Genomic DNA, 25665 nt, shown 5'->3' with positions numbered 1-25665 from the left:
AATAAACTGTTTAATCTATTTACATGTGCAGTGACTGACTATGAATATGACGGAGTTGAAGTTGACCTAAACCCTCAACTCTAACTGAGTGTAAAACCTTTCAAAATGAGATAGGCATTGATAATAGACCCACGCCATAGAATCAGGTCATTTTTTTGAAGACACGAAGAGTAGGGATCAAAGAATATCGAGTTGGTTCAGATTAACTATTGAACCAAAATATATGGGCCACAAACAGAAATGTGCAAAGAGGTCCTCCTCCTTTGGTTTGTACACATGACAGACTGGACACAGCAATGTTGAAATTTCAGTCTAGATCTGAGTAAAGGGGTCCAAGACTGAGAGCTGGACATGGTGGCTTCATTCTGGAGCCACAAACAAACAAATCTGCAAATGTGGACAGACTGCCCACAGTGTGGAAAACATATTCAGACTATTCAGATTAGAATTTATAGACAAGCTAATGATGGCACCTCCTACATATAATACTTAATAGTGTTGTTAAATAACAGTAATTAAACAACACTTCATTATCAGGAGCACATTTGAAATCAAAGGGTCTAAAATGTGAAATCGCTATAAAAACATCAATTTTAACTCAATTTACTTAAAACAGAGCAGAGATATAGAGATACATTTTAGACACCACTCTGCAAAATATCTAAGTGATAGCTTGTTTTTGAAATTTTTTGTAAAACTTTCTTTTTTTCATTTACTTACAATGGGCGAAATTTCAAATGTCTGTAAAATATCAATTTTGTTTCAATTTACTTCAAACTTGGCACAAATATAATTTTTATATTTAACAAATATTGATTACTGCTGAAAGACTGGATCAATGCCAAAATAAGCTACAATACATGCAAGGGGCGGGGTTTGTTGTGCCTGGAACCACTTGTTTTTGGAGAGTTTCCAAATATTGTCATTTCTCAGCCTACATTAGAAAAATGTATTCAAATTAATTGGAACAGAAAAGATAAAATAATGTTATGGAAAAAGTGTAAATGACAAGTTTTCTGACCTTTGAGTCTTCTTAGATGGGCTTTGTGTTCGGTCTCTATGAGGGGGAACTCCTCTCTTGAAGGGCACCTACAGAAAGGTATACAACACATTAAAATCACACACATATACACACATATACACACACACACACACACACACATATATATATATATATATATATATATATATATATATATATATATATATATATATATATATATATATATATATATTAGTGACTCCAGATTTTTTCAGATCAACTTATTTGTCATAAAGTCGAAGTTGAGTCGACTTATCGTATGATGATGTCATCACACTGACAGCGGAGGAACAACACAGACACACAGCTGGTCAACAATGAGCAACTAGTACTAACGTTCACAGGAACATGAACAATGAACAGGAAAGAGCAGAATAAAAAACCTGTAGGACACAAGCATCTACAGTCCTTCACAGACATTTAACCAAAACAAAACACAGGTTAACACCTGGAATTTTCTTTTAAATTTAAGTGAACAGCATAACGTGGTTAAAGGTTCAGACAGCAGCAGAGAAGACACACAGCATGTTAGAGAACAGAGTGTACTGTCTTCATGAACCAACTGAACAGAATAATCCAAACCCACTGTCTGTCCACAGTATTCTTCAGTCTTGGTGGTGCTTCCATGGTTCCCAGAACATGACTGAGACCAGAGTTTAAATAGACCACAGTCAGTTTAGTTCCTACTCTGAGTCGTCTTCTTCCTTCAGTCTTGGCCTTGTGCTAGTGATGCGCAGGTGTTTTTTTTTTCTTTTTTTTTAACCCGCTTTGTAGAATTTTTTGACGCGCCCCGCAAATAAAGTGACATTTTTTGGACCCGCACCAACCCAACCCGGGTCTGCTGATCCACACCACTACCACTCACTGCGCTCCATGTTTTCATGTAGAAACATGAGAGTATCGACATGCGCTGAATGAAGGCTCACACGCTGTCGGGTGATGGAAGGAGAGAGAGAATAACACACAACTAGTCGAACCCTCCAAAGTAACGTGAACTTGTGCCACAGACGTTGACGCGTCGACAAACTGACTTTTCAGTTAATGTCCTAAAGATATAGTGGTTCCCTTACACTAGCAGCTGGTTTATCCGTGTCACCAGGGAGAAATAAAACCAGTGTGTGTCCTGGTCAGACCTAGGGCCATGGTCAGACCTCACTTTAAACACTTTTACACAGAGATCCCAGAAAAAAGGTAAGATGGTGATCCCACCTTTTTTCCACCATAGTCTGATTCCACAGCCAAGCCAAAGGAGTAGCAGAGGTGAGACAGGCTGGACTTTTACCCAGCAGACCTGCGTTCTGGAACCAAAGGGACGGTGACACAGCGCAGCGTTCACTGTGCATATGGAGACACTGGCGTGGATTCTGCGGCAGCCGCCCTAGGTGCCACAGCTACATGCCACGGGTGAAAATAGTATGTAGTCACAGCACCAGTGGCACAAAGCCACAGCACCTGGGGTGGCTGCTGCAGAGTCCATGCCAGTGCCTCCATATGCGCCCACTGTCTCAGGCACAGGGGTCGCCGTCATCAAAACGTCACACCTTGGTTGTGGAACAAGAGGTATCCCTTTTACATAGTGTTCTGGAATCATGATTCCACCTTTATCACGGCTCTGTTACTGCCTACAGAACCACAATAAAGATGGGACCAAATCATCCCACCATTTCATTTACACAGACGTCGTTCCGGAATAAAGGCAAAATATTCTTGTAACAGAAGTGCTGTGTAAAAGCTTTTTTTTCTCTTACCCTGGATAACTAGATGCTGTGATTTCACTGGAAGTATAAAATGAGACTGAAATAAATGGTTGCATGGGTGCTTTTGCTTACTTGCTGACAGTGTGCTGAATGTGGCACATCCAAGTTTTCTTCTCTTCCTTTGAAGCAGCATGGAGCTCATACATCTCAGGAGGAGAGGAGTCACTGATGAGGAACATGCCCCGCTCCTGATTGGCTATATCCCTCACTATCAAGTTCTGAAGGGACAGTACTGGGGGTTTCTCCTGGATCAAACAGCAGAGACACAGGAAAGTAATAGAGCTGAGAAAGTCCAGATACAACATGAATTTTAAAAAAGCCCATTTTAGTGAGCAGTATGTTTGTCTGTGAGTGAGTGAGCATATGTTCTTACCAAGGATGCAAAGATGTACCTCTGGTCTTTCTCCTGTAGAAACACCAGGATGTCTGTCATCAGTAAGACCTGTACATCTGAAGACAGATACACAATCAGAGATCAAATATAGATCCAGATGGATACAGCACAGATAGGTATAGACACAGTATGACCACTCAACGAAATGCAGTTTGTTTTTCATGCACATATGTGGACACCTTTAATTTTAAACCTTAAATACACCTATGAATAGCCTGATCTTGAGTTTCTCCTCAGTGATACAGTGCCAATTAAATTAAATCAGACAAATTTCAAAAAAGTATTCCATATAAGCACAAATGTCCTTTGGGTGGGCTTCCTAATGAAAGCACATTCGAGTCATTTGTTAAAATGTATTTTACGTCTTTTTCTTGGCAGTACAACCCCAATATTTTACTGTGTTCACTTAACGTTTCTTGAAGCAGGCACAGTTCACCACTGGATTTTCAAAACACGACAAACTCAGATTCAGCATCACCACCTGTATGTGTGCTTTATTATTTTTGCATTTATTTTGTTAAAAACAAACTACTACCACATGGACCAAGTGCAGAGCAGTTGGTTGAAACTTAACTGTGGATCCAATGCTTCGCTGGAGACCTACAGCTAAGTAAGCTTGTGTGAGACGTAGCCAACAACATTGTGTTTGTGCACAATGCTGTGCACTTCACACAGTATTGGGAAAAATATTTTATTGTATGGTTTTAGGTGCCTAAATGGTTTGGCACCCCCCATGCCTTTCAGAGCTTTTAACTGTGTGCATTCCGTCCGAAGAAACAGGATCCTCAAATCGCCTAATTTTAGATATACCAAAAACCTGGCTGAAGACAAAATGTGACAGAGCTTTTTCTGTTCAGGTCCAAGGCTGTGGAACACTCTGCCCTAACATGTCACATGTGCACCTTCCATTGAGCCTTTAATTCTCTTTTAAAGACGCACCTGTTTGCACTGGCTTTAATGAAAGTGTGTGATTTTTATTTGTTTTGTCTTCTGGTTGTGTTTTTAGATACTATTTATCCTATTAGTGTGTATCTGTTTTTATCAGTTTTAGTGTATCTTTTATATATTTGGTCTAGTTTTATCATATCTTGTATTTTTACCCTATCTTTGTACAGTACTTGGGGCACTTTATGTTGTTGTAAAAGTGCCACAGAAATAAACTAGACCTTGACCTTAATGTTTTTGCAACATTCCTAATTCTTTTTTTTTTTCTTTTTTTACCTCTGAAATATGGCCTCCTTCCCTTTTATTGACCTTAGGAAGTTCAAAGTGAGCAAACATAAACATAAGACAGCAGATAATGATGTGATGACTGACCTTTGCAACAAAAAAACACTGGTACCTCAGCTTAATCAACACTTGCTCCCATACACTTGGCTTCTTAAGAGTCTGGTTCAGACCAACTCTAAATGTAGTGTCATGAGATAAACTTTCTTATGATATGGCACTATATATTTTATTTTATTTTATTTTATTTGGTTTGATTTGATTTGATTTATTATTAATAGTTTTGACATATAACACTGTCATGAAATGGACAGCGTTTACTTTTGATATGTATAGCATTTTTGGGTTTGGTGCAGGCTTAGTCAGAATTTATTTTGATATGTATAAGATTTGTTAAGCTTACTTATGGGAGCTGACATGAGAATTTATGATCAGTAAAAAGATAGTATAAGGGGGCAGGAGTATATAAGTTGAATTTCATCTTTTTCATCTTTCATCTTTCTCTTTTTGAATATGTTTTCTTTTTTATAATGATTTTTATTGTTTTGGTTTTTTTTTTTGTTTTAAATGTTCATAATTGAAATAAACAATCAATCAAATCCACTGATTGACTGACTGATTGATTGATATCATGTCTACCAAATCTGATGAAATGCTGTTCACTGGATTATCGATTACACATTTATATTGCTAACTATGGCTTGAGTTCAAAATGCTTTAGAAGATCCATTTCCAAATACAGCTCTAAGTTGTCTTCCAAACTGATGATTTGACAAACAGTAAGAGTTAGGGCCAAGCACTTGCACGTAATTTTTAGTTATGTTGCCACGTTTCATGTCTCTAATAACTTGTAGGTGGTGCCAGGTCATAGTAAATTCAGTTTGTAAATCTGAAGTTATCAACAGGATAAACTGGTTTCAACAGAAGCAGCGAACAAGTTCTAAACCAAGCAGCTATCAAGAGCTTAAAAGCTTCCATCAAAAGGTTTTTTCTGTTGAAATACAATCTCTTTCTCCTTTAAAAATATTACATATCAGCACTAAAAATATAGTTGTGACCAAAAGGTTTGGCAGTGCCATTTTTTTTCAGAAGCCGTGCTAGTTCAGTTTTTCTTTTTTCCTTTTTTTAAGGTTTATTCTAAATAATAGCATGAAGCAAAACTTAAAAAAAACACACAAGTCTATAGAAGGAGGATGCTGTCCCAGCACTCAGATAATACAGTAAGTTCAGTGAAATGTTTTCACTGCCCTCTGTACCTTTGAGACGTGATCCTGGGGATTTCCAAAACAGGGTTCCTTCGTGGATGAGTCTTCGGCGGAGCAGCTCTCCTGGCCTAAACTGTCTACCATCCCTTACTCTGGCCTCGGCCCGCGGGTCCATCTTTGACTGAATCTCCTGCATCCTTTCTGTCTTCTGTAGATCTTCCATCTGCCAAACAACATACATTTCAGAATGGAACTAATGGAGGAGACCTAAATGAGCTAATACATTTCTCTCTATGCTTTTAAGCTTAAACTATTTACATGCACGTTGAGAATGAATGACAAAGGATCCACTGCACACTTTGATCCAATCACACTCTCCTGATCCAGATCTTTGACAGTGACCCACTGCTCACTTCCCCTGGTACAGGTCTTCAGAAACCTCTCCCCTTTTGCTCAAGTCTGTTCCAACTGATCCAGGCGTTTGATGAGGGAACCTGCATTTTAGTCAAGCTTGACGTAGGCCCGTGGGTCCCAGCACCCCTCACCCATGCTTGTAACCTTTCCATGTGTCATTTGATATACTTACGACCCTTGAATTGAATACTTTGTGTTTTAACTCTAGGGTGTGTTTCCCCTACCCTTTTGGTCACTTGTATAAATACCACTTTGCCGCGTTGAGGTAGGGAGGATTCAAAGACTCTGGAGAAAAAACTAGTGAAAGATGTGTCTGAAGACACCAAAACAACTGCCAACACACTAGTGAATGACTTGGCTAAGTCAGGAATAGCAGTTTCAAAACAACAAATCACTCTATATCTGCACAGGAAAGGACCGCAAGGTTCTATCTAGACCAAGAAAAGCTCACCCTAAACTAAAACCTAAACTAAAATATGTAAGCATTCAAAATAAAACGAGGATGTGTTAAAAAGACAGATATTTGCTCTGTGTAACAGCACTTTTGTCCCAGATACACAGTTCCCCCATCCAATCAACTGTCAGCTGCCTTCCTGTTAAGTAGGCTGTGATCCAGGAAACAGAGGCCACATGAAAACAGTGTCTCAGTTTATATCCAGATTACTATATACTCAGTAATAAACTTGGTACCTGTTGGTCTATTGAACTGAGAAGATCTCTAACCATCAAGAGAGCTTGGGCCAGAGAAGAGGCTTCTTCTTCATCATCTGTTGGAGAGGAAAAAAAAAACTTACTGGAAAGGTCAGTTTTGGAACATCACTCATCTCTGCATCACCCATTTAAGAACCATTTTAAATACAGTTCCTTCATTTTCAGAGCAACAACAACAACTGACTGACCTGCAGCCTGTTTCCTGATTATTCTTTGTAAAATTAAGCAAATCAAAGATCTAGAGCTGATTCCAAATGTTGAATTTGTATTTGGTAGATGTTCACTGGAATTCACAATGTAAGCTCCTAAGAAGAGTCAGTGCAAGTGAAGAAGTTCTGTTAATTGGCTGAAAAAAAAAAAAAACTCAGAGTGAGAAACTCATGAAATGCAAAAATTTTAGGAATGACAAAATCAACAACTTGGTACATTCTCAAGTTCAGCAACTCAAAAACAAAAGGTGTGGAAAAAGTCAGAAGGTAACTCAAGTGGATGATGAGAAAAAACATTTTACAACGTCTGACCAAGTCAAGAAGACACTTGAGGAGTGTCTAAAGTCAGAGACCTTCATGAATGTACTGAGGGTTGACAACAGGGTGCACGCCACGAATAACATTCAACTGCAACATCTCTTGATTGTTGACTTTAATGATAACACACCTACCCCCTTCAAGTGTGTTCTTGACTTGGCTGGACATTGGAAAAAGGTCTTTCAACACAAACAGTAGAGTTTTGTGTTCATAAACTTTAGTTAACTTCCATAGTCGTCTAGGGCTTTTGATGTTGCTGGACTTATTGTTTCTTTTTAAGACTGTACCAGATTGTTGGTTTTGGATCGTGGACTTAAAGTTTTTGATGTCTCTTTGACAGAATTTCATCTTCTTGGTAGTCTCTGGGTGGAATGCTGATGGCACACTACTTGGGAACTCCATTGGTCAACTGGGGGACTTGAACATCACGTGGAAATGCATGATCAGAAACAAGGTGGTGTTCTGTTTTTGGACTTCTCCGCAGGTGACAGTTTATTCTTAATGAATACCAAGCCTAAACATAAGGTTGTTCACAATAAGCACAATTGGCTCCGGGACACTGTAGGCCATGGGCTGATGATTGACTTTGTGCATCTTCAGACTTGTAGTTCTATTGGGGGTGGGTGTATAGAGAAAGAGATGACATGCCATTGGGTAAATAAGATAAATAACATAAATATGTTTGTTTGATGAAAGGACAAGGACAAGATCTATTTTACAGGAAAGGTATGTTTAAAGGATTTCTGTTGTATTCACTCATTCATCTTCTTGAATCGCTTTATCCTCTAGAGCAGGCTGCAAGCTTTACGATCTAAAGAGCCATTTTTGACTCAAAAAAAAAAAAGGAAAATATGTGACCAGAGCCATGAAAAAAGATATTTATACTCATCTACATTTTCCCATGAGGGGAGCGTGAAGTTGGTTCTGTAAACGGAACCGGTTACAAAAACCGAAAACGGAACTGGTTCTGTTAATGGAACCAGTTCCATTTTCGGTTCTTGTAACCAGTTCCATTTACAGAACTGGTTCCCGTTAACAGGCTTGCAGACCATTGCACTAAGCAGCTGTGACCCGTTTCACCAAGCCGCAGTACGGACCTCCAAGCTCCAGGCTTTTCATCAGCTACCAGCTACGTTTAACTTAAACAGACCTTGGAAGACCAGATCCGTGCTGGTTTCAAATAAGCTTTCTCAGAACTGCTTATCTGGAACCAGTTCCATTTAAGGAACCAGTTCCGTTTAAGGATTTTGGATTCAGCACCATGGACAGCGCATGAGTCATTCCTTATATCACATTATATAATTGTTTCTTCTTCTTCTTCTTCTTAACCACTAATCCTACCAATACATGCAAATAATTGGTGTAAAATGCAGCTTGTCATCTTTTCATGGTCAAAGTGGAGTTTCAAGTCCGGCTTGGTTCCGAGTTCTGTAAATGAAAACGGTTCTCGGACCTGGATCTGCACCCCGGGTCACAGCGCCATAGTGCACCAGTCTGCAAGACCGACAGGAGCCAGCATTTGGAGCCCGTAGGACGGCTTCCTGCAGGGCATGACGCAGCGATGTGGGGGTTGGAGTTGACATTAATGAAGTCAAACAAAACATTCGCCAGCATTAAAGAAAATATAAACAGCAGAAGAGTGCAAATGTGTATTAATTTATGGCTCGGACCTGATGGAGAGTATTACTTGGAACTAGAGTCGAGGTCCATGGAGGAGCAGCTTAACCTCCCGGTTCACTGCGGTGTAGAGCACCTCCATGCCCCACAGAAGCAGGGCTTGGAGGGCTTGATGGAGCATGGCTTGGTTCATGGAGCATGGCTTGGTTCTGAGTTCTGTAAATGAAACTAGTTCCATGATCCTTAAACGACACTGGTTCCATGATCCTTAAACGGAACTGGTTCCATGATCCTTAAACGGAACTGGTTCCAAGATCCTTAAACGGAACTGGTTCCGTACACGGAACCGGTTCCGAATAAGCAGATCTGAGAAAGCTTATTCAGAACCAGCATAGAACTGGTCTTCCGAGGTCCATTTAAGTTAAACGTAGCTGGTAGCTGATGAAAAGCCTGGAGCTTGGAGGTCCAAACTGCAGCTTGGTGTACCAGGTCACAGCGGCTTAGTGCAACGGTGTGCAAGCCCGACAGGAGCCGGCGTTTGGAGCCTGGAGCCCGGCTTCCTGCAGGGCACGACGCAGTGATGTGGGAGTTGGGGTTGGCATTAATGAAGTAAAATAAAATGACATTTGACAACGTTAAAGAAAACATAAACAGCAGAGGAATGCAAATGTGTATTCATTTATGACTCGACCTGATGGAGGGCATTACTCAGAACTAGATCCAAGGTCCGTGGAGAGGTGGCTTGGTCTCCTGGTTCACTGCGGTTTAGAGCGCCTCCATGCCCCACAGGAGCAGGGGCATTGAGGGCGGTAAGCAGGGCTTGGAGGTCGGAGCACGGTTTGGTTCTGAGTTCTGTAAACCAAACTAGTTCCATGATCCTCAAAGGGAACCGGTTCTGTTTATGGAACCAGTTCTGATACACTTAAACGGAACTGGTTCCTTAAACAGAACCGGTTCCGACATCCTTAAACGGAACTGGTTCCATAAACGGAACTGGTTATGACAGCCAAAAACGGAACTGGTTCCATTAATCTCAACATGACTGACTCAATATTGACATGCAGTTGTGTTCCAGCCAACACTCTTTTAAATCCTGAAAAACTTCAAGGAAACTGGGTACTATATAATACACCGTACTGTTAGATCATGGTAGGAATACAACTATGTTGCTCCTCAGACAATGGTTGGTAATGGCCAAAAGAGGGAAAAAATGGTTCTGTAAATTCAAAATGGTGGAATTTGTGTCAAATTTTAGACATAGTTTCAGTGTAAAAAAGTGAATGACTGTTGTAATTCACCAGTGGTGTTGTCCAGAATGCGCTGAATAAGGACAGGGTACTTGAAGATCCTCTGAGTCACTAACAGTATGCACTCCTGAACACCATGGCAACGCAGCAAGGGTCCACGACTCACCCGCTGTCCATGCAATGACAGAGATAGATAGATAGATAGATAGATAGATAGATAGATAGATAGATAGATAGATAGATAGATAGATAGATAGATAGATAGATAGATAGATAGATAGATAGATAGATAGATAGATAGATAGATAGATAGATAGATAGATAGATAGATAGATAGATAGAGAAACATGGCATTACAAAATATTTTGGTGTTGTTTCTGTAGATATTAAGGAAAGAACACTACAGTCAGCTTAACAGCAGTAACACCCACAGTCACGGTTTTGATTTACGGTGCAAAAAAAACAGTAGCAGTGGATCAACTCAAAGATAATTCCTATCTTTTACGGCTCCAAAGGAAAAGACACATTTAAAAAAGTCTGCAACATTACATAATTTCAGCTCTGGAAAGGGAAACTACTGGGATTAGTTCAAAGGCTCTCCACCTCTGCCATGTTCTTTACTGACTGAGAATTGTCTGCACGTCACCACAACCCTCTTCAAAGTTCATAAGTGGTTCTAAAGACGGCAGATTAATAGGCCATATATTTTTACTTGAAACCTTTTTGGGAATCAGTACACTGAATTGAAGCCTGTGCCCTCAAACCATTCACTGATTCAAGAGTTGTTTGAACCCATAAAGACCCAAAGAGCCACTGGTGACCACAAGCATCTACTGATCTGAAATGTCTAATATCCTCTGAACTACTCAACCTATCAATACATGTAAATAATTTAGGTAAAATCTTAGGTAAAGTCTTTTCATGGTCATCAGATATGAACCATTTGGATGTTCAAAGTCTCCATACTGAACATGGAAACACCGTCATCTTCTACAATACTGATTCACCAGAAAAACCTATGGAGTTGGATAAATGATAGTGGATGGAGACACTTGTTTTACATACAGTTATTGAGATCATGGCTGAAAAAGTCACTTTTTCCTTCAGTTTTCTCTGTTATTTTATATAATAATCCTCAACTCAACCCTCAAGATTTATGAACATCTGCATAATCAGTAGATTAAATACAGGAAAATGCATGATTTACACTGAAAACATGGCAAAATACAGAGGACAATATTATAATAAATGGTGATAAATCACCTAAAACAGGTTAAATTAAGAAAGAAATTAAATTAAAGTTCATTAATGTGTACTGTCCCTGATAAATAAACAAAATAAAAATTAAAAATAAATATACAGAAAAATTAATTGGGGAACTGTCACAAAGCAGCTCTGGGTTCTGATGGATTAAAATTAGAATTAGTAGTGAGTTTGTCAAATACACCTCCACTTATGTGAGGGTAATTATGTCAGATGTAACCTGGCCCTGATTCTACAACTGTACTGTTAGTATAGTATAGTATAGTGTATAGTACTATAGTATAGCATAGTATAATATAGTGTATAGTATAGTATAGTATAGTATAGTATAGTATAGTATAGTATAGTAGTATAGTGTATACTATAGTACTATAGTATAGTATAGCATAGTGTATAGCATAGAGTATAGTATAGTATAGTATAGTATAGCATAGTGTATAGTACTATAGTATAGTATAATATAGTGTATAGCATAGTATAGTATAGTATAGTGCTGTACTATAGTACTGTAGTATAGTATAGTATAGTATAGCATAGTATAGTACTATAGTATAGTATAGCATAGTGTATAGTATAGTATAGTGTATAGTATAGTATAATATAGTGTATAGTATAGTAGTATAGTGTAGTGTAGTATAGTATAGTATAGTACTATGGTATAGCATAGTATAGTATAGTACTATAGTATAGTATAGTATAGTGTATAGTATAGTACTATGGTATATTAGTATAGTAAAGTATAGTATAGTATAGTGTATATTATAGTACTATAGTATAGTATAGCATAGTACTATAGTGTAGTATAGTATGGTATAGTACAGTACTATAGTGTACTATAGTATAGTATAGTATAGTATAGTGTATAGTATAGTATAGGGACTATAGTATAGTGTAGGACTATAGTATAGTATAGTATAGTATGAGGGCTGTTCAATAAGTTCATGGCCTCACCCAGAAATACTGGTTGTTATAATACAGGATGTTACATTCTTTGGTGATGGGATAGTGATGCTTGAACATCGATGGACCAAGTGCATTGCTGTAAATGGAGATTATGTTGAAAAATAAAATATAAATTATCAGTCTGTGTTGTTCTGTTCTGGGTGAGGCCATGAACTCATTGAACGGCCCTTGTATAGTATAGTATAGTACAGTACAGTACAGTACTATAGTATAGTATAGTATAGTATAGTATAGTATAGTATAGTACTATAGTGTAGTATAGTATAGTGTATATTATAGTAGTATTGTACAGTATAGTATAGTATAGTACAGTACAGTACTATAGTGTAGTATAGTATAGTATAGTACTATAGTGTAGTATAGTATAGTATGGAACTAAACGGTGCTGTTTGGACTTGGGCCTGCTTGGCTTTTCTCCTCATCAGTTTCTTCTTCTGCTGTAATCCTGACTCATGCCTGGCTTCACCATTTCCCACAGTACTGGATGAGATCAGGTTTAAGTTCACTAGACTGACAATGATCCAGTGGCAGTGAAATCATTAAACAAGTAATGGATATTGGTTGTATTTTTGCAAATGTATGGATAAAACTGTTTGATTCTAAAATTGTTCTGCACTGGACTCATGTGATTCAGAACAATAGTGACTGAATGTTGTGTCCTCTGCTAGACTCTGCCTTACCCGTATGAAGCACTGGAACCTCTTGTCTCTGGCCAGCAGTTCCTTGTACAGTTTGACAGCCTTCAAATGGCGGCTACAGAACTCAGCGTAGGTTTTCCTCATCTCATCTGCACACTGGCCTGAGAACTGACGAAGAAAACACAATTAGTTTGTGTTCAGTGAAAGTGAAACTAAAGACATGTTACTAATTCCTCTATTGCCGAATTTCCACTACGTGGAACCGGTTTGACTCTGCTCGGCCCATCGCCCGTTGTGCACCTCATTTCCTTTCCCCTACCTTTGGAAACTTGTACTGGACTCTGTGCACAGCCCCTCTACTTCCTGAACTTCAGGTGGGTCCTTTATTTCCTGTCTTTCATTATTGGACACACTGATTAATCCAGGTGCGTCTGCTACTTTTTGTTGTGACTACTGATTAATCAGGCACACCTGGATTAATCAGTGTGTCCAATAATGAAAGACAGGAAATAAAGGACACACCTGACATTCAGGAAGTAGTGGAGCTGTGAATAGAGTCCATTGAGAGGGTACGACGTTTGTTGCCCGCACTGGAACTGGAACTGGGGCCGGCGTTCACTCTGCCGCTACATTCACAAGCGCTGCTAAGTAGAGTATCAAATACGTGACATTCCTGTAAATGAATCACATACTGTGGACACATGTGTGAGGATATTGGAGGGATTCCACCCTTTAGAAGACATGGAAGCTTTGCCAGTGTTCCAGTGGACCTGGTGTCGTCTGTTTAGACCGTTTCTGCCTCAACGCCATGTTGTCTACGTTCTGACCAAAACAATGCAGCGTATATGTGACGTCATCGCGCATGCGCAACGAAGGCTGAATCGATAAGCAGAATTGTTAAGTAGGCAGGCAGACGATTCCAAGGAATCGAGCTACTGGGATCTGGTTCTCTAAAAGAACCGGTTCTCAATTCCCATCCCTAGTAATCTGCACCTACTGACATACAGGAGGTATCTCTGTAATGAACCTTTTTGTCTTTTCCCATGGTACTGACAAAATGTGTTTGTGTGCCAGTGTGTGTGTGTGTGTGTGTGTGTGTGTGTGTGTGTGTGTATGTGTGTGTATGCGTGTGTGTGTGTGGGGGGGGGGGGGGGCAACGGTCTGTTGAAATCTAACAACTAGGGACACCAGTTTCTGGAGTTTTGGTAGAGGGATGTTATCTGATATAGGATTCTCGCAATAAATTGTGAAAGCTGCAACAAGGACATCTTGGATTCATCTCCCTACTCTAGCCATGCTAAAGAAGCTTCACCAGGAATGCAGAGTTAATATTATTTTACAGGCTAGGAAACGAGGAAATGGAGATACAAGACTTTTCTGCCACTCAGTCTCATGAGAAAAGTTAATTCACTGCACAGCAAGGTAAATGAGTAGATGAGTTGGAGGTACGACTGAAAAACCAGAGGGTCCATCATGAGTTCAGTCTCATATATTTTCCTGACAGCTGGTTTCTGTCATTTTTGCCTTTTCGTTTCAGACTTCAGCTTTCTGTCCCCTGTTCTTTTGTCCCTGTGTGCAGGACTACTGGTATACATGTCAAGCTTTCATTTGATGGGTATGTCAGGGTCTTGATTTGAAAGTAAGATATGACCACTCACCTGTTGTAGCAAAATGTCCCCAAGCTGGTGAATGGTGAAGTTGCAACTGGATCCAACTTCTAGGCTGTCATTGCGCCGAATGAGAAGTTGTGCTAGGAAATGGGAATGTATCCTGGACAGCTCATCCAGGCACGGAAGCATAGTATGAACTACGCTGGGTTCCAGCTGAATCTCTTCGAGCATGCCCTGCTGGAACACACGTTCCATGATGCGTAGTGTTCGCATGTGGTGCACCTCTGTCTGGATCAGCTCTAAAAAGTATTCATAAACACACACTCTGTTTGACATGTCATGAGCTATGCACGCAATGAAAAGTCTGTTTAGAAAAGTTTCCCTAAATCAAATTTTAACTGTTAGCCATAATAAATAGCATCTCCAACTGTAAGTGGTATTTAATATGTGTATAGATACTATTCTGGTCACCATAGATAACATCCTGCCTCTTGATGATATTTTTGCGGTGTGTCTGCAGGTAACTCCTGTCCACGGCCATGCTCCATGAGTCAGCTTTAAAATCCTGGCCTTCCAGTTCTAGGTCTTCTAGCACCGAAGAGTAGTAGATGTCTCCTAAACAAGGAAAGAATATCCAAAAATCAGACCACATTCTATCAGACAAATTATAGCAAATTAGTAAAATAAGTTATGGACAGACAAATTTAGGCAAGCTTCAAAAAAAGGAACGTGCACAACACAAAAATGAGATTTGTAATTCACAAGACCTCATAAAGGGTTGAATTCACCTCCTACTGAACCCCCAAGTAAATATGACCTGGTACTCTGTGCTAGATGTATGTGCTGTATTTACATTCAACATACTGCACAATGATTAACATGTGTGTCTTATTTTGTTGATACAATCTTGTCATTGCATTACTGGAGTTAGATGTGCATTCCACCTATAGAACTGTTATGAGCAGAGTTGAACAGATGAGGGAGATGATCAGGAGGCAGAAGTGGAAGGCAGGAGAAAGCATGACTGCTTTAAAAATATTGTCAAAATTTATTTACAAAGAAAAAAAAAGAAGTACAAAAGGGTGAATTGAAATGTAGTAAAGAGTCTGGTTTGACCAGCTCTAAATGTAAAGTGTCATGAGAAAACTTTTGTGATGATGTGGTGCTACATAGATAATATTTGATTGCTTGATTGATTAATTGTTTGATCGATTGATAGATAATACAGGTATGCAAGTCTTAATTCTACTAGAATATCACTGTAGTATATAATGCTTGATTCTTCTTGTTGATGTAAAAGTAAGTGGTGACATTTGGACTGAGAAAAGAGCACCACGAATCAGGTGTGTGATCAAACTTTTGTTCTACTTATATTGATATGTTCAGAGAAAAAATATTTTTACTAAAATCAGATTAGCCTGGTTAGTGACTGTGCTGTTCTAACTTATTCACGAAAGTAACACTAAGCTGTGATATTCAGTTAAGGACTAAACAGTTCAGAAAATGGCTGGCTGGCTGGATTTAGATTAATTGCTTGTTCATTAATTCTGCTCTTTCTTTTTATGTCTTTTTCTTGAGCGAATGAGTTAATTTCCGTGGGGATCAGTACAGTTTATAAGGATGGCGTGTTATTCTGAAGTTCATTACTTTTATAAATCACATTTCTTGTCTGAGTTTTTTATCTGAGACAGTGAAATCTCATCTTACTCTCTCCATCATTGCAGTTTACCAGTTCCTTAGTAATTTTACTGTAACATTTCCTTTAATATCCAGTACCATCATCGAGAGACTCCATTGATACGGCTCTGGTCCTGAAGCTGAGAGAGTCCGTGGACTGAGATAGAATCCTGCGTAGTCCCAGCGGAGACTCACCATTCAGTGTCCTGCAATATGACACAAATATATTTTCATGAACTTCAGGGGGACTCTGGGTTTACTCCCATGGATTCTACCTTAAACAGAACCACAGCCTAAATCTGCAGGTACCACAACTGGGTTTTCTGAGGGGTACGCTCACTGTGGTAGCTATGTTTTTGTTCGTGTTCATTGTCTTTTACATTCATCCCAGTGCAGTGGCTTCTGTGGCATGTGATTTTATCCATGAAACGGTTGGCAAGATGTATCCTGATGCATTTATTGTGATTTCTGGAGATTTCAATCATGTCACCCTCTCTTCCCACCTGACTGGATACACAGTATGTTAACTATCCGACCAGAGAAAATAAGACCGTTGATCTGCCGTATGCTAGCAAAGAGGCTGACAGAGCTACTGTTCTACCACCATTAGGCAGATCAAACCACAACCTGGTGTTTCAACAGTCATGTTACAAACCTTGTGTACTACAACCTGCAACTACCCAAACTGTCAGGAAATGGACACCTGGGGCTACTGAGGCTCTAAGACACTGCTCTGAGCACTGAGTGGAATGTATTACTTTAAATAGAAGGAAACAGTATGGACAATGACAGAATGTTTGATTGTATTTGATTGTATTACCAATTACATCAACTCCTGCAGTGACACCACTATGTGTTCGAAGACTGTTTGCTGGTTTACCAAGAAGAAACCCTTGATCACCAGTGGAATTAAAGCAATCCTAAACCAGAAAAACTGGCTTTCAAAAATGGAGATTGAAAAATCATCAAACAAGTGCAACAAGAGCTGCAGACTAGACTGAAGCAACCAAAGAAGGACTGGAAAAATAAAGTAGGGAGGAAACTCCACAGAACAGCATCAGACAGGAGTGGAAAAGACACTGGCATCACTGGCAACGAGATAAAGTATACCCAAGAGACAGTGGGTGACAAAAAACCACACAAGCATTAAAAATGTGTGCATGTCTATAGTTGTGCATAAATAAAAAATACACTGGTAAACTCTTGTGTAAGTCAAATCATGCACAGATTATGTCGTGTACATTTTCTCTGTGAGAAGACAACTCCATCACAAATATGAACTGCACTTTTATGTGTGGGTTTTCTTCAATATGAATCTGACAACCTTGACATTACAGTAAAGCCTGAAGAGAGACTCAGTGCATTGTAGGGAGAACCCTCATTCCTCCTAGCCCTCAGCCTGAACGGAGAGGGGCCTCAGCAGCCCAGAGACACCACTGCCCCTCAGTTAAGGCCGCCCAAGAGGACACTGTCCATTGCAGTGGGACCCCGTCCAAAGAGGCTTTGTTTGTCCCCCACAGTCTCCAAAGCACAAACCCCATGCATGCACATTCACAAACACTGTGTTTCATCCTCAGGTTTCAGCCCCCAGTTTGGGTTTGCTAATGCTTCTCAGGTGACCACATGTTATGTTCATCCCTCTGATTAATGTCCACATGTTGTAAATTCTCCCATGTTGTAAACGAAAAACTGCTTTTTCTGTTCAACTAAATGCATGTCGAATAAATCAGGACAGGTGGTGTCATTTCCTGCTTGCACAGCAGAGGGTGACGGAGGCGCTCCTCCTCCTTGGGTCGCGACTACCATTGCCAGGGGTTACCGGCTATAGTTCCGAGTCAGGCCACCCTATTTTTTTTCCGTGGAAAAACATCGCTGTCGGAGATGAAGCAGTGGCGGTGCTGAGGGAGGAAATAAACACTTTGCTGAACAAGAAAGCGATACAAGTGGTTCCCCATTCGGAGATGAATGGTTGGTACAACCGAAAGTACAACCGTTCCTTTGTTGTACCAAAAAGAGGGGGGAGGGGGCTTCATCCTATCCTGGACCTGCAAATATTAAACAAATATCTATGAACTTACAAGTTCAAAATGTTAATGCTCAGGCAGCTAGTGAACGCTATCGCTCTGGGAGATTTGCAAGGATTGATCTCAAGGATGCTAATTTTGACGTCGCAATACATCCAGATCTCAAGCAGTTCCTGCGTTCAAAGGCGTTGCTTACGAATACCTGGTGCTACCCTTTGGTTTATCTCTCGCCCCACGCACATTCACCAAATGTGTCGAGGTGGCGCTGGCTCCCCTCCGGAGAGGAGTGTTCAGATTTTGGCTTATCTGGACGATTGGATTCTGGTAGCCAGCTCCAGAGAGCAAACACGGGTTAAGCTGTCGCTGACTCGGCGCTCAGTTTTTCTGTGAATTTCCAGAAAAGTTCTTTAACATTGAGCCAGTAGGTTTCTTTCCTCAGTCTAGAGACATGCTCTGTCTCCGACTGAGTGCTTTTGGGCATGGTAGTATCAATGATTGCAGGAGTGCCTCTCGGGCTGCTGAAAATGTGGGAGTTTCAGAGCCGGATCCAGTCTCTATGACTGTGCATGTCACGCCACCTCTGAAGAAGGGTGGTGATGATGCCATCTTGCATGTCAGCTCTCCAACCTTGAATGGGATCCAGTCTGCTTTGTCAGGGTTTGTCCATAGAGCAAATAGTTTTTCGCAAGGTGGTCTCAACAGACGCTGTTATCAATTTTCCTAGTTCGGCCATGTCCAGGGAGGTTGGTTACAGTCCTTAAACATCTGACTAATATGTGCCACTGTAGTCACAGGACCATCAAGCTGCTTGGAGATGGTGTGATAGCCTTTAACTTTAACATGCTGGTCTAGAATTTTCTTTCTAACCTCCTGAGACTTCTCTGTCCTTAGCTTACTGTGGTTGGTCCATGTTCAGAGGGGTACACACCAAACAGCACAGGGAATACTTTCACCCTTCCGATAGGCAGATTGACTGATTACAAGTTTGAAGACACACTTTAGTTTAACATGTCCATACGGTCAAGTCATTTTCAATCTTTTCTTGGAGTACCATCATTTTTGTACAGGCCAGTTTCATTAATTACTTTTTTTTTTCTTTAAATTATCCTGTTGAACAACAATTTTTTTAAAAAAATGTCTGATTTTCATTGGTTAGTTTTCAGAAATTGTTTTATTTAATATTATTTTTCTCTGTTTCAGGCAATTTCAGTGAGTATTGCAGGTTTTTCTTAAATGGAAGGGTACCAACAATTTTGTCAATGTGTTATATACAGAAAGAATACTCAATATATTTATCAATAAATATATGTTTAGCATTTTTATAGTAGGTAGATCATTTTGACTTGGTCAGTTTATAAGTAGCTGAAAAAGTGTGGGCTCCCCTGATCTACAGAGTCTGTAGAATATGGGAAAAGAGACTTTCAGTTCATAAAACCACCAAATTATGCTATTTTTGAGGGGTACTATCATTTCTACATTCAACTGTACACCTATATAAGATGATGGAAGCACATACCTAATTCATTGTTATAGTTCAGGTCACAGCAGAAAGTTAAGAAACTGTTTTTTAGCTTCATCAATCCAAAGGTCCATCCCAGAATATCTATGAATGGTACTGTACTCTTACACATGGTATTCAGGGAAATGTTGTGCCAATGTTCATGTTAAGTGTGCATTACATTTCATTGTTGCTGCCATTCACGGACAGTAAGGCTCACCCTGCAATGTTGTTGGTAGAGACGCTCTTGGACAAGGATAGACCAGAGCGTCCACGGCGAGATCCCAGCAAAGACTGTCGTAGGGTGTCTGAAGGGTATATGGCTGAACTTGGTCGTTCACGCATTCTTGGATCTAGGTTTAAAAAAAAAGTTTAAGCAGGACAAATAAAGCTCTAGTGCAAAATAACAAGACTCACTTAAATAGAAATAGGTGACACACAGCAGACACTGGAAAAGACAGAAAACATCCCTCTACAGTAATTATGTGAATAAAAAGGTCTTACTTTTTGTGCGCAGTGTAACATTCTGCAGGGCCGAGTTGTTCCGTGTTAGGGCCATCTTCTGCTGCTGTGGAAAATAAACGTCACAAATCAGCTCCTGAGTACAATGTTTTCTGAATTTAGAGCCTCTGTTATTTAATTATTTATGACCTCACCCCCCAAAGGGGAGGCAAGGGGTATTGTTTTTAGTTCGTTTTATTTGTTTGTTTATTAACACTTTAGCAGCAAAACTATTGGTTGAATTCGTACCAAATAGAGGGTCTGCACATACGTCACTTCCCCCCAGGCCACGCCCCTCTGAGTCAGACTGAGTGTCTTAAACCAACCTGTTCAACATGACGGAGTATAGCAGTAAACACAGCCAGAGAAAAGGGAAAATGTGAAATCTGAAATTAAATGAAGGACAGTTGGACTGGACATGGATCTGTACGAGCTACCAAAGAACAAGTGGTCCATGAACACTGACATGTGGACACGAATGGAGGATCCAGACCTGATCCAGCGGGGAGGGGGTCAGCGCTATTTGGACCTGAAACTAATATACATGGTTTCATCAGGACTGACAACCAGGGTCCAAAACTAGGACCAGAACCAGCTGATCCAAAGGCTCCAAAACTAGGGCCCAGAACCAGCTGATCCAAAGGGTCCAAAACTAGGGCCCAGAACCAGCTGATCCAAAGGCTCCAAAACTAGGGCCCAGAACCAGCTGATCCAAAGGGTCTAAAACTAGGACCCAGAACCAGCTGATCCAAAGGGTCCAAAACTAGGGCCCAGAACCAGCTGATCCAAAGGCTCCAAAACTAGGGCCCAGAACCAGCTGATCCAAAGGGTCTAAAACTAGGACCCAGAACCAGCTGATCCAAAGGGTCTAAAACTAGGGCCCAGAACCAGCTGATCCAAAGGCTCCAAAACTAGGGCCCAGAACCAGCTGATCCAAAGGGTCCAAAACTAGGGCCCAGAACCAGCTGATCCAAAGGTCATTTCCAGTCCAGCGTGGACTGACCCCAGTGAATATACACATGATCTACTGGGACTGAGCAGATTTACTGAGTCTAGTTCAGATCCAGTCCTTTATCCAACACAGATACTACTGCTGTGGACCAGCAGGGCACCACTGCATTCTGGGAAATTAGCAGATTTACACCACCTGGTTTAAATTAACACATTATTCTGATAATATTATGGTTTTATTGTCGGAATATGACGACTTTAATCTCATAAACAAATGACATTTTTGTTAAATTATGAGGATTTTTTTTTTATAACTACGACTTTATTCTCATAAAATTCCAGGTTTTATCTCCATATTTTCTGACTTTCTTCTGGTAGTGCCCAGTGTTTTTCTTTTCTTCTGTGGTCCTAATACTCCGTCGTAGCTTTATTCTCCAGTTCCTCCGTATTTGTAAAACTAGGTTGGCCTCAGTTTCAGTTAGTTTACTAATCATGTAGGAGCACAAGGTTCACAATCACAAAATGAGACAAAAACCAGGAAAGATCTGATCATGAAACCAAGAGCTGCACTAAGAAGGAACGTTAGCCAAAACAACAGGTCATTTCAGGTCTGATTGGACCCAAAAATACAGCAGAAATGAATGTTAGCTGACACCAAACAGGATCCACAGATCTAGGTTTGGTTTCCTGGGTTTGCGGATCCATCTGCTTCTCTTTTCTTTGTCTTTGGGTGTCTGTAAAACGATAGCTCCCACTGCTTTAAGAACCTGAAAATACAATCAGTCTCACAACAGCTCTGCCCCATTTTTGATTCCATATTGTTCTTCAGTTCAGACAGGACTGAAGCCAACGCTGTCACTCATCTCCCTCTTTCTGACACTCAGTGGGCGGAACCACGGTGACTTCCACTAGTGGTGACGTCATGTGCAGACCCTCTATTGGTTTTATAGATTGCCAGTGACCCAGAATAGATGTGGTTACATTTTGGGAAAAGCAGGTCAAAGTTCACATTCTTTATGAATTTTTTAGATCGTTTTTTTTCTCCCATTAACTTATAATGGGAGAAATTTAAAATCTCTATGAAAACATCAATTCTGTTTCAATCTACTTCAAACTTGGCACATATATAGAGGCAATTAATATGCTGACGTCAGCACACGCATAGACAAGATGACATCAGCTGGATCGATGCCAAAATAAGATACAATACATGCGAGGGGCAGGGTTTGTTGTGCCTGGCATCACTTGTTTGTTTTTTTTTTTATTGTCATTCTTGGAGAAGGTGGACAAGAGGACCCACTTTAGTTCGACTGGAATAGGGTGATGAATCCCATGTTGCAGGTCCAATAGATCCTGCCTTGAGTAAACTGGAGCCTCTGAAGCCTTTTAACCCAACAACAATAATGATCTACATGTAGTGTAAGCGACTCACTGAGACAATACCACAGCTGGAAAAGATCATTAAAATGCATCAGATACAGATGAACTGTATTAATCCCCTGGGGGAAATTCACTTTCTTAATTAGCTCAATAAAATATAAAAAAAGAAAGAATAAATGAATCATTGCATTCATTAGAGGGCGCTAAGGTGCCGCCCCACCTGTCTCACATGAAGAAGAAGATGACAAGAATCACCTAAAATAATTTTACAAAAACTTTAAAAAAAAAAAAAAAAAAAATTAAATAATCAAGCTATTCATGACACAGCCTGTGAGTACTGGACAATCTGCATTCAAGTGTGGTTTATAAATGTTTTTGGTCATTTAGTGAGAGCAGTCAGATGACATGTTCCCTGTTTGGGGCGCAAAAATCTGCGCCCTCGGACTCTCTCTTCACCATATACCCTGATCGTCTAAACCAGGGGTGGACAGACTTTTTCAGTTTGTGAATATGACCAAGACAAAATGATGTACATCCACCATATGTTCATATATATCAGCAGATAACTCAGTAGGTATTACTACTGGTGCTTCCACTAGTGGCTGGATAGGACATTGGGATAGTGCCGCCACCTGTCCTGGTTTTACTGGGATTGTCCTTTTTTGTTGCCTGTCCCAGAAAATTTCTGAAGTTTTTCATGGACTATGAAATTATTGAACTAAATATTAAGTCTGTAAGGCAGCCTATCTCACATTAATTCAACTGATGCTTGATATGGAAGGGTGTGTGAGAGAGGAGGTTGAAATGCTTCCAGAATAAAAGTAGTGACATTTTACCACGTGTGAGTCACTGATAGTCTGACTGACTCATACTGAAGAAAAATCAAGTCAAAGATGCTGGTTGGCTGAAGTTTCTAAGATACAGTGGAGATACTGGGATACTGTGGAGATCTAAGATACTTGGGTTAAAATGTGACATTTGAGAATTAACGAGAGAATGGGTTTAACTCCACAGGAATATTATGCCGCGTTTCCACTACATGGTATCGGCTAGACTTGACTCAACTCAGCTCGGCCTTTTTGCTTTTCCATTACAAAAAAGGACCTGGAATCTGGTAACCAGTACTAGTTTTTTGGTATTCCCTCCGCTGAGGTTCCAGGACTGGGGACTAGATAGTAAAAGGTGACGTATAAACACTGCAGACCACTGATTGGTCAGACAGTTGTCTCTGTGACCCGCCCTTTTACAAAAAACAGATGCAGAAGTTTACATGAAATATAGCAGTAGGTTAATCCACATGGTGACAGCCTGTAAACCTACACCATTCATTCAGGAGATTCAGTCTTTGGTGGCCGACATAAAAATTCAGCATGAGTTTGATGAGACAACACGCAACAAGCGAGTTTATCAGCAACTCTGAGCAGACGACACAGAAGTAATGCACCACATCGCTATGACATCCAGGTACTATAAAGTGGGTAGTATCCTGGAATGGAAACGGTCTGGAATAGGACCTGGTACCAGAGTCGAGTCAAGCCGGTTCCATGTAGTGGAAACACGGCATTAGTGTCAGAGCTACCAGATCTGCTTCAAAACACTGTCTACACATGACAATACATTCACTTTACAGGGTCTATCAGTGGAACATTTATAAATCTATTGTATAAATGTACATAAACCAACATATATGTGGAATAACATTTTATCATATACCTTTGAAAACATCAGCAAACCAGCACTTTGGTCATTTTATTCCAATTAATCTGATTCAAATACATCACATTTAGCACATTTAATCTGAGGCATGTAATTTCTAAAAAAAAAAATAATAAAAAATTGTAGACCAGTGTAATAAGTGCATACAATCTGCAAAACACAATTCTGTCCCATCGGTTGGATGTCTAAGGGACATTTTGTTGATGCAGGTGGGCTGTGGTACGTTGTGTCATTGACACGTCCAGGTTTTTTATCAGACACAGGTGGTAACCCTGCAGGGGGAGGCCGGGGTTGGAGTCCTGGCAGCAGCAGGAACAATAACGTTATTTAGACCATAGGCTAATGTCTGTTTTTTTAATAATATGGAATCTGTCCTGAACCACCCCCCCATCGATATTCTGTCTTATATGTTAATGTGTGCTTGTTGTTCCTCATCTAGTTGGTATGCGTTGTCCAGTATCCTCTGCTGTTGTTCTTACCATCGCTGGGATGTGCTGCCCTTTACCATTAGTGCTAGTGTAGTTTTTGTTTTTTTTCTTACCATTGCTGGTATGTAATTATTATCATGTAAGTTGACGGTTAACTTGTGGTGTGGTACATTACTGTTTGTATCACCATCTTTAAACATAGATAACAATTCATGTCTGTTTTGAAGGTTGTCCTTGTTCGTGTAACGACAAACTAATAAAAAATAAATAAATAAATCAAACAAACTGTCTTTTCTCTGCACATGCTTGTTGTATGTCGCTGCTGTTAACTGTTAAATTTCCCCACAATGGGATAAATAAAATCTTATCTTATCTTTGCATAGCCTCAATTGCTTCCCAAACTTTCTGAATGGGAATCCCAATGGTAAAATATTAAATATAGTAATGTAGTAAAGTCTTCTAACTATTTTTGTGTTCGTTTTTTAACCAAATACGTGTTTATGAGATATGCAAATCATCACCTTGTTACACAGAGAAGCTGGACTTTAATAACTGAATTTAAAAATACTGTTATGAGTGTGAATTGCATAAGTTATTAATAATTATAGTTACTAATTATAGCTATTTAAATTTGCTGTTTAGACAATTTTGGATCAAAACTGACAAAATCTTCTATTAACATAGCAATAATAAATGACAATAATAAATCAAGACAAAAACATGACAATATAAGTAACCTGTGTCTTACCCGTTGTTTCATTTTGGAACAGTTTGGCAAAGTGTCTCGACAGCGGTTGTGGATAGTGGCATTGCATACTGTAAAAATACACACATAAGGAATCAAATAAATCACATGTACTGTAAGAAATCTGGAA

The 25665-nt window shown here is 39.8% G+C and overlaps 1 protein-coding gene across 1 annotated transcript in view; it reads right to left on the bottom strand.

Annotated features, from left to right (window-relative positions):
• Positions 1-25665, bottom strand: part of arhgef2a (Rho guanine nucleotide exchange factor (GEF) 2a) — a 61405-nt gene that overhangs the window by 27563 nt on the left and 8177 nt on the right. The window contains exons 3-15 of the mRNA XM_030147655.1: positions 25539-25606; positions 20319-20382; positions 20035-20167; positions 16392-16498; positions 15087-15230; positions 14664-14914; positions 13048-13173; positions 10193-10310; positions 6730-6806; positions 5677-5848; positions 3173-3249; positions 2872-3044; positions 1022-1089 (exon numbers count right to left, since the gene is read on the bottom strand). Coding sequence (XP_030003515.1) covers positions 1022-1089; positions 2872-3044; positions 3173-3249; positions 5677-5848; positions 6730-6806; positions 10193-10310; positions 13048-13173; positions 14664-14914; positions 15087-15230; positions 16392-16498; positions 20035-20167; positions 20319-20382; positions 25539-25606 — 1578 coding nt within the window. The remainder of the gene's footprint in view (positions 1-1021; positions 1090-2871; positions 3045-3172; positions 3250-5676; positions 5849-6729; positions 6807-10192; positions 10311-13047; positions 13174-14663; positions 14915-15086; positions 15231-16391; positions 16499-20034; positions 20168-20318; positions 20383-25538; positions 25607-25665) is intronic.

The sequence above is a fragment of the Sphaeramia orbicularis genome, chromosome 11 (genome assembly GCF_902148855.1).
Source record: "Sphaeramia orbicularis chromosome 11, fSphaOr1.1, whole genome shotgun sequence".
Classification (NCBI taxonomy): domain Eukaryota; kingdom Metazoa; phylum Chordata; class Actinopteri; order Kurtiformes; family Apogonidae; genus Sphaeramia; species Sphaeramia orbicularis.
Note: the sequence above shows the minus strand (reverse complement) of the source record. Positions and strands in the feature narration are given on the sequence as shown.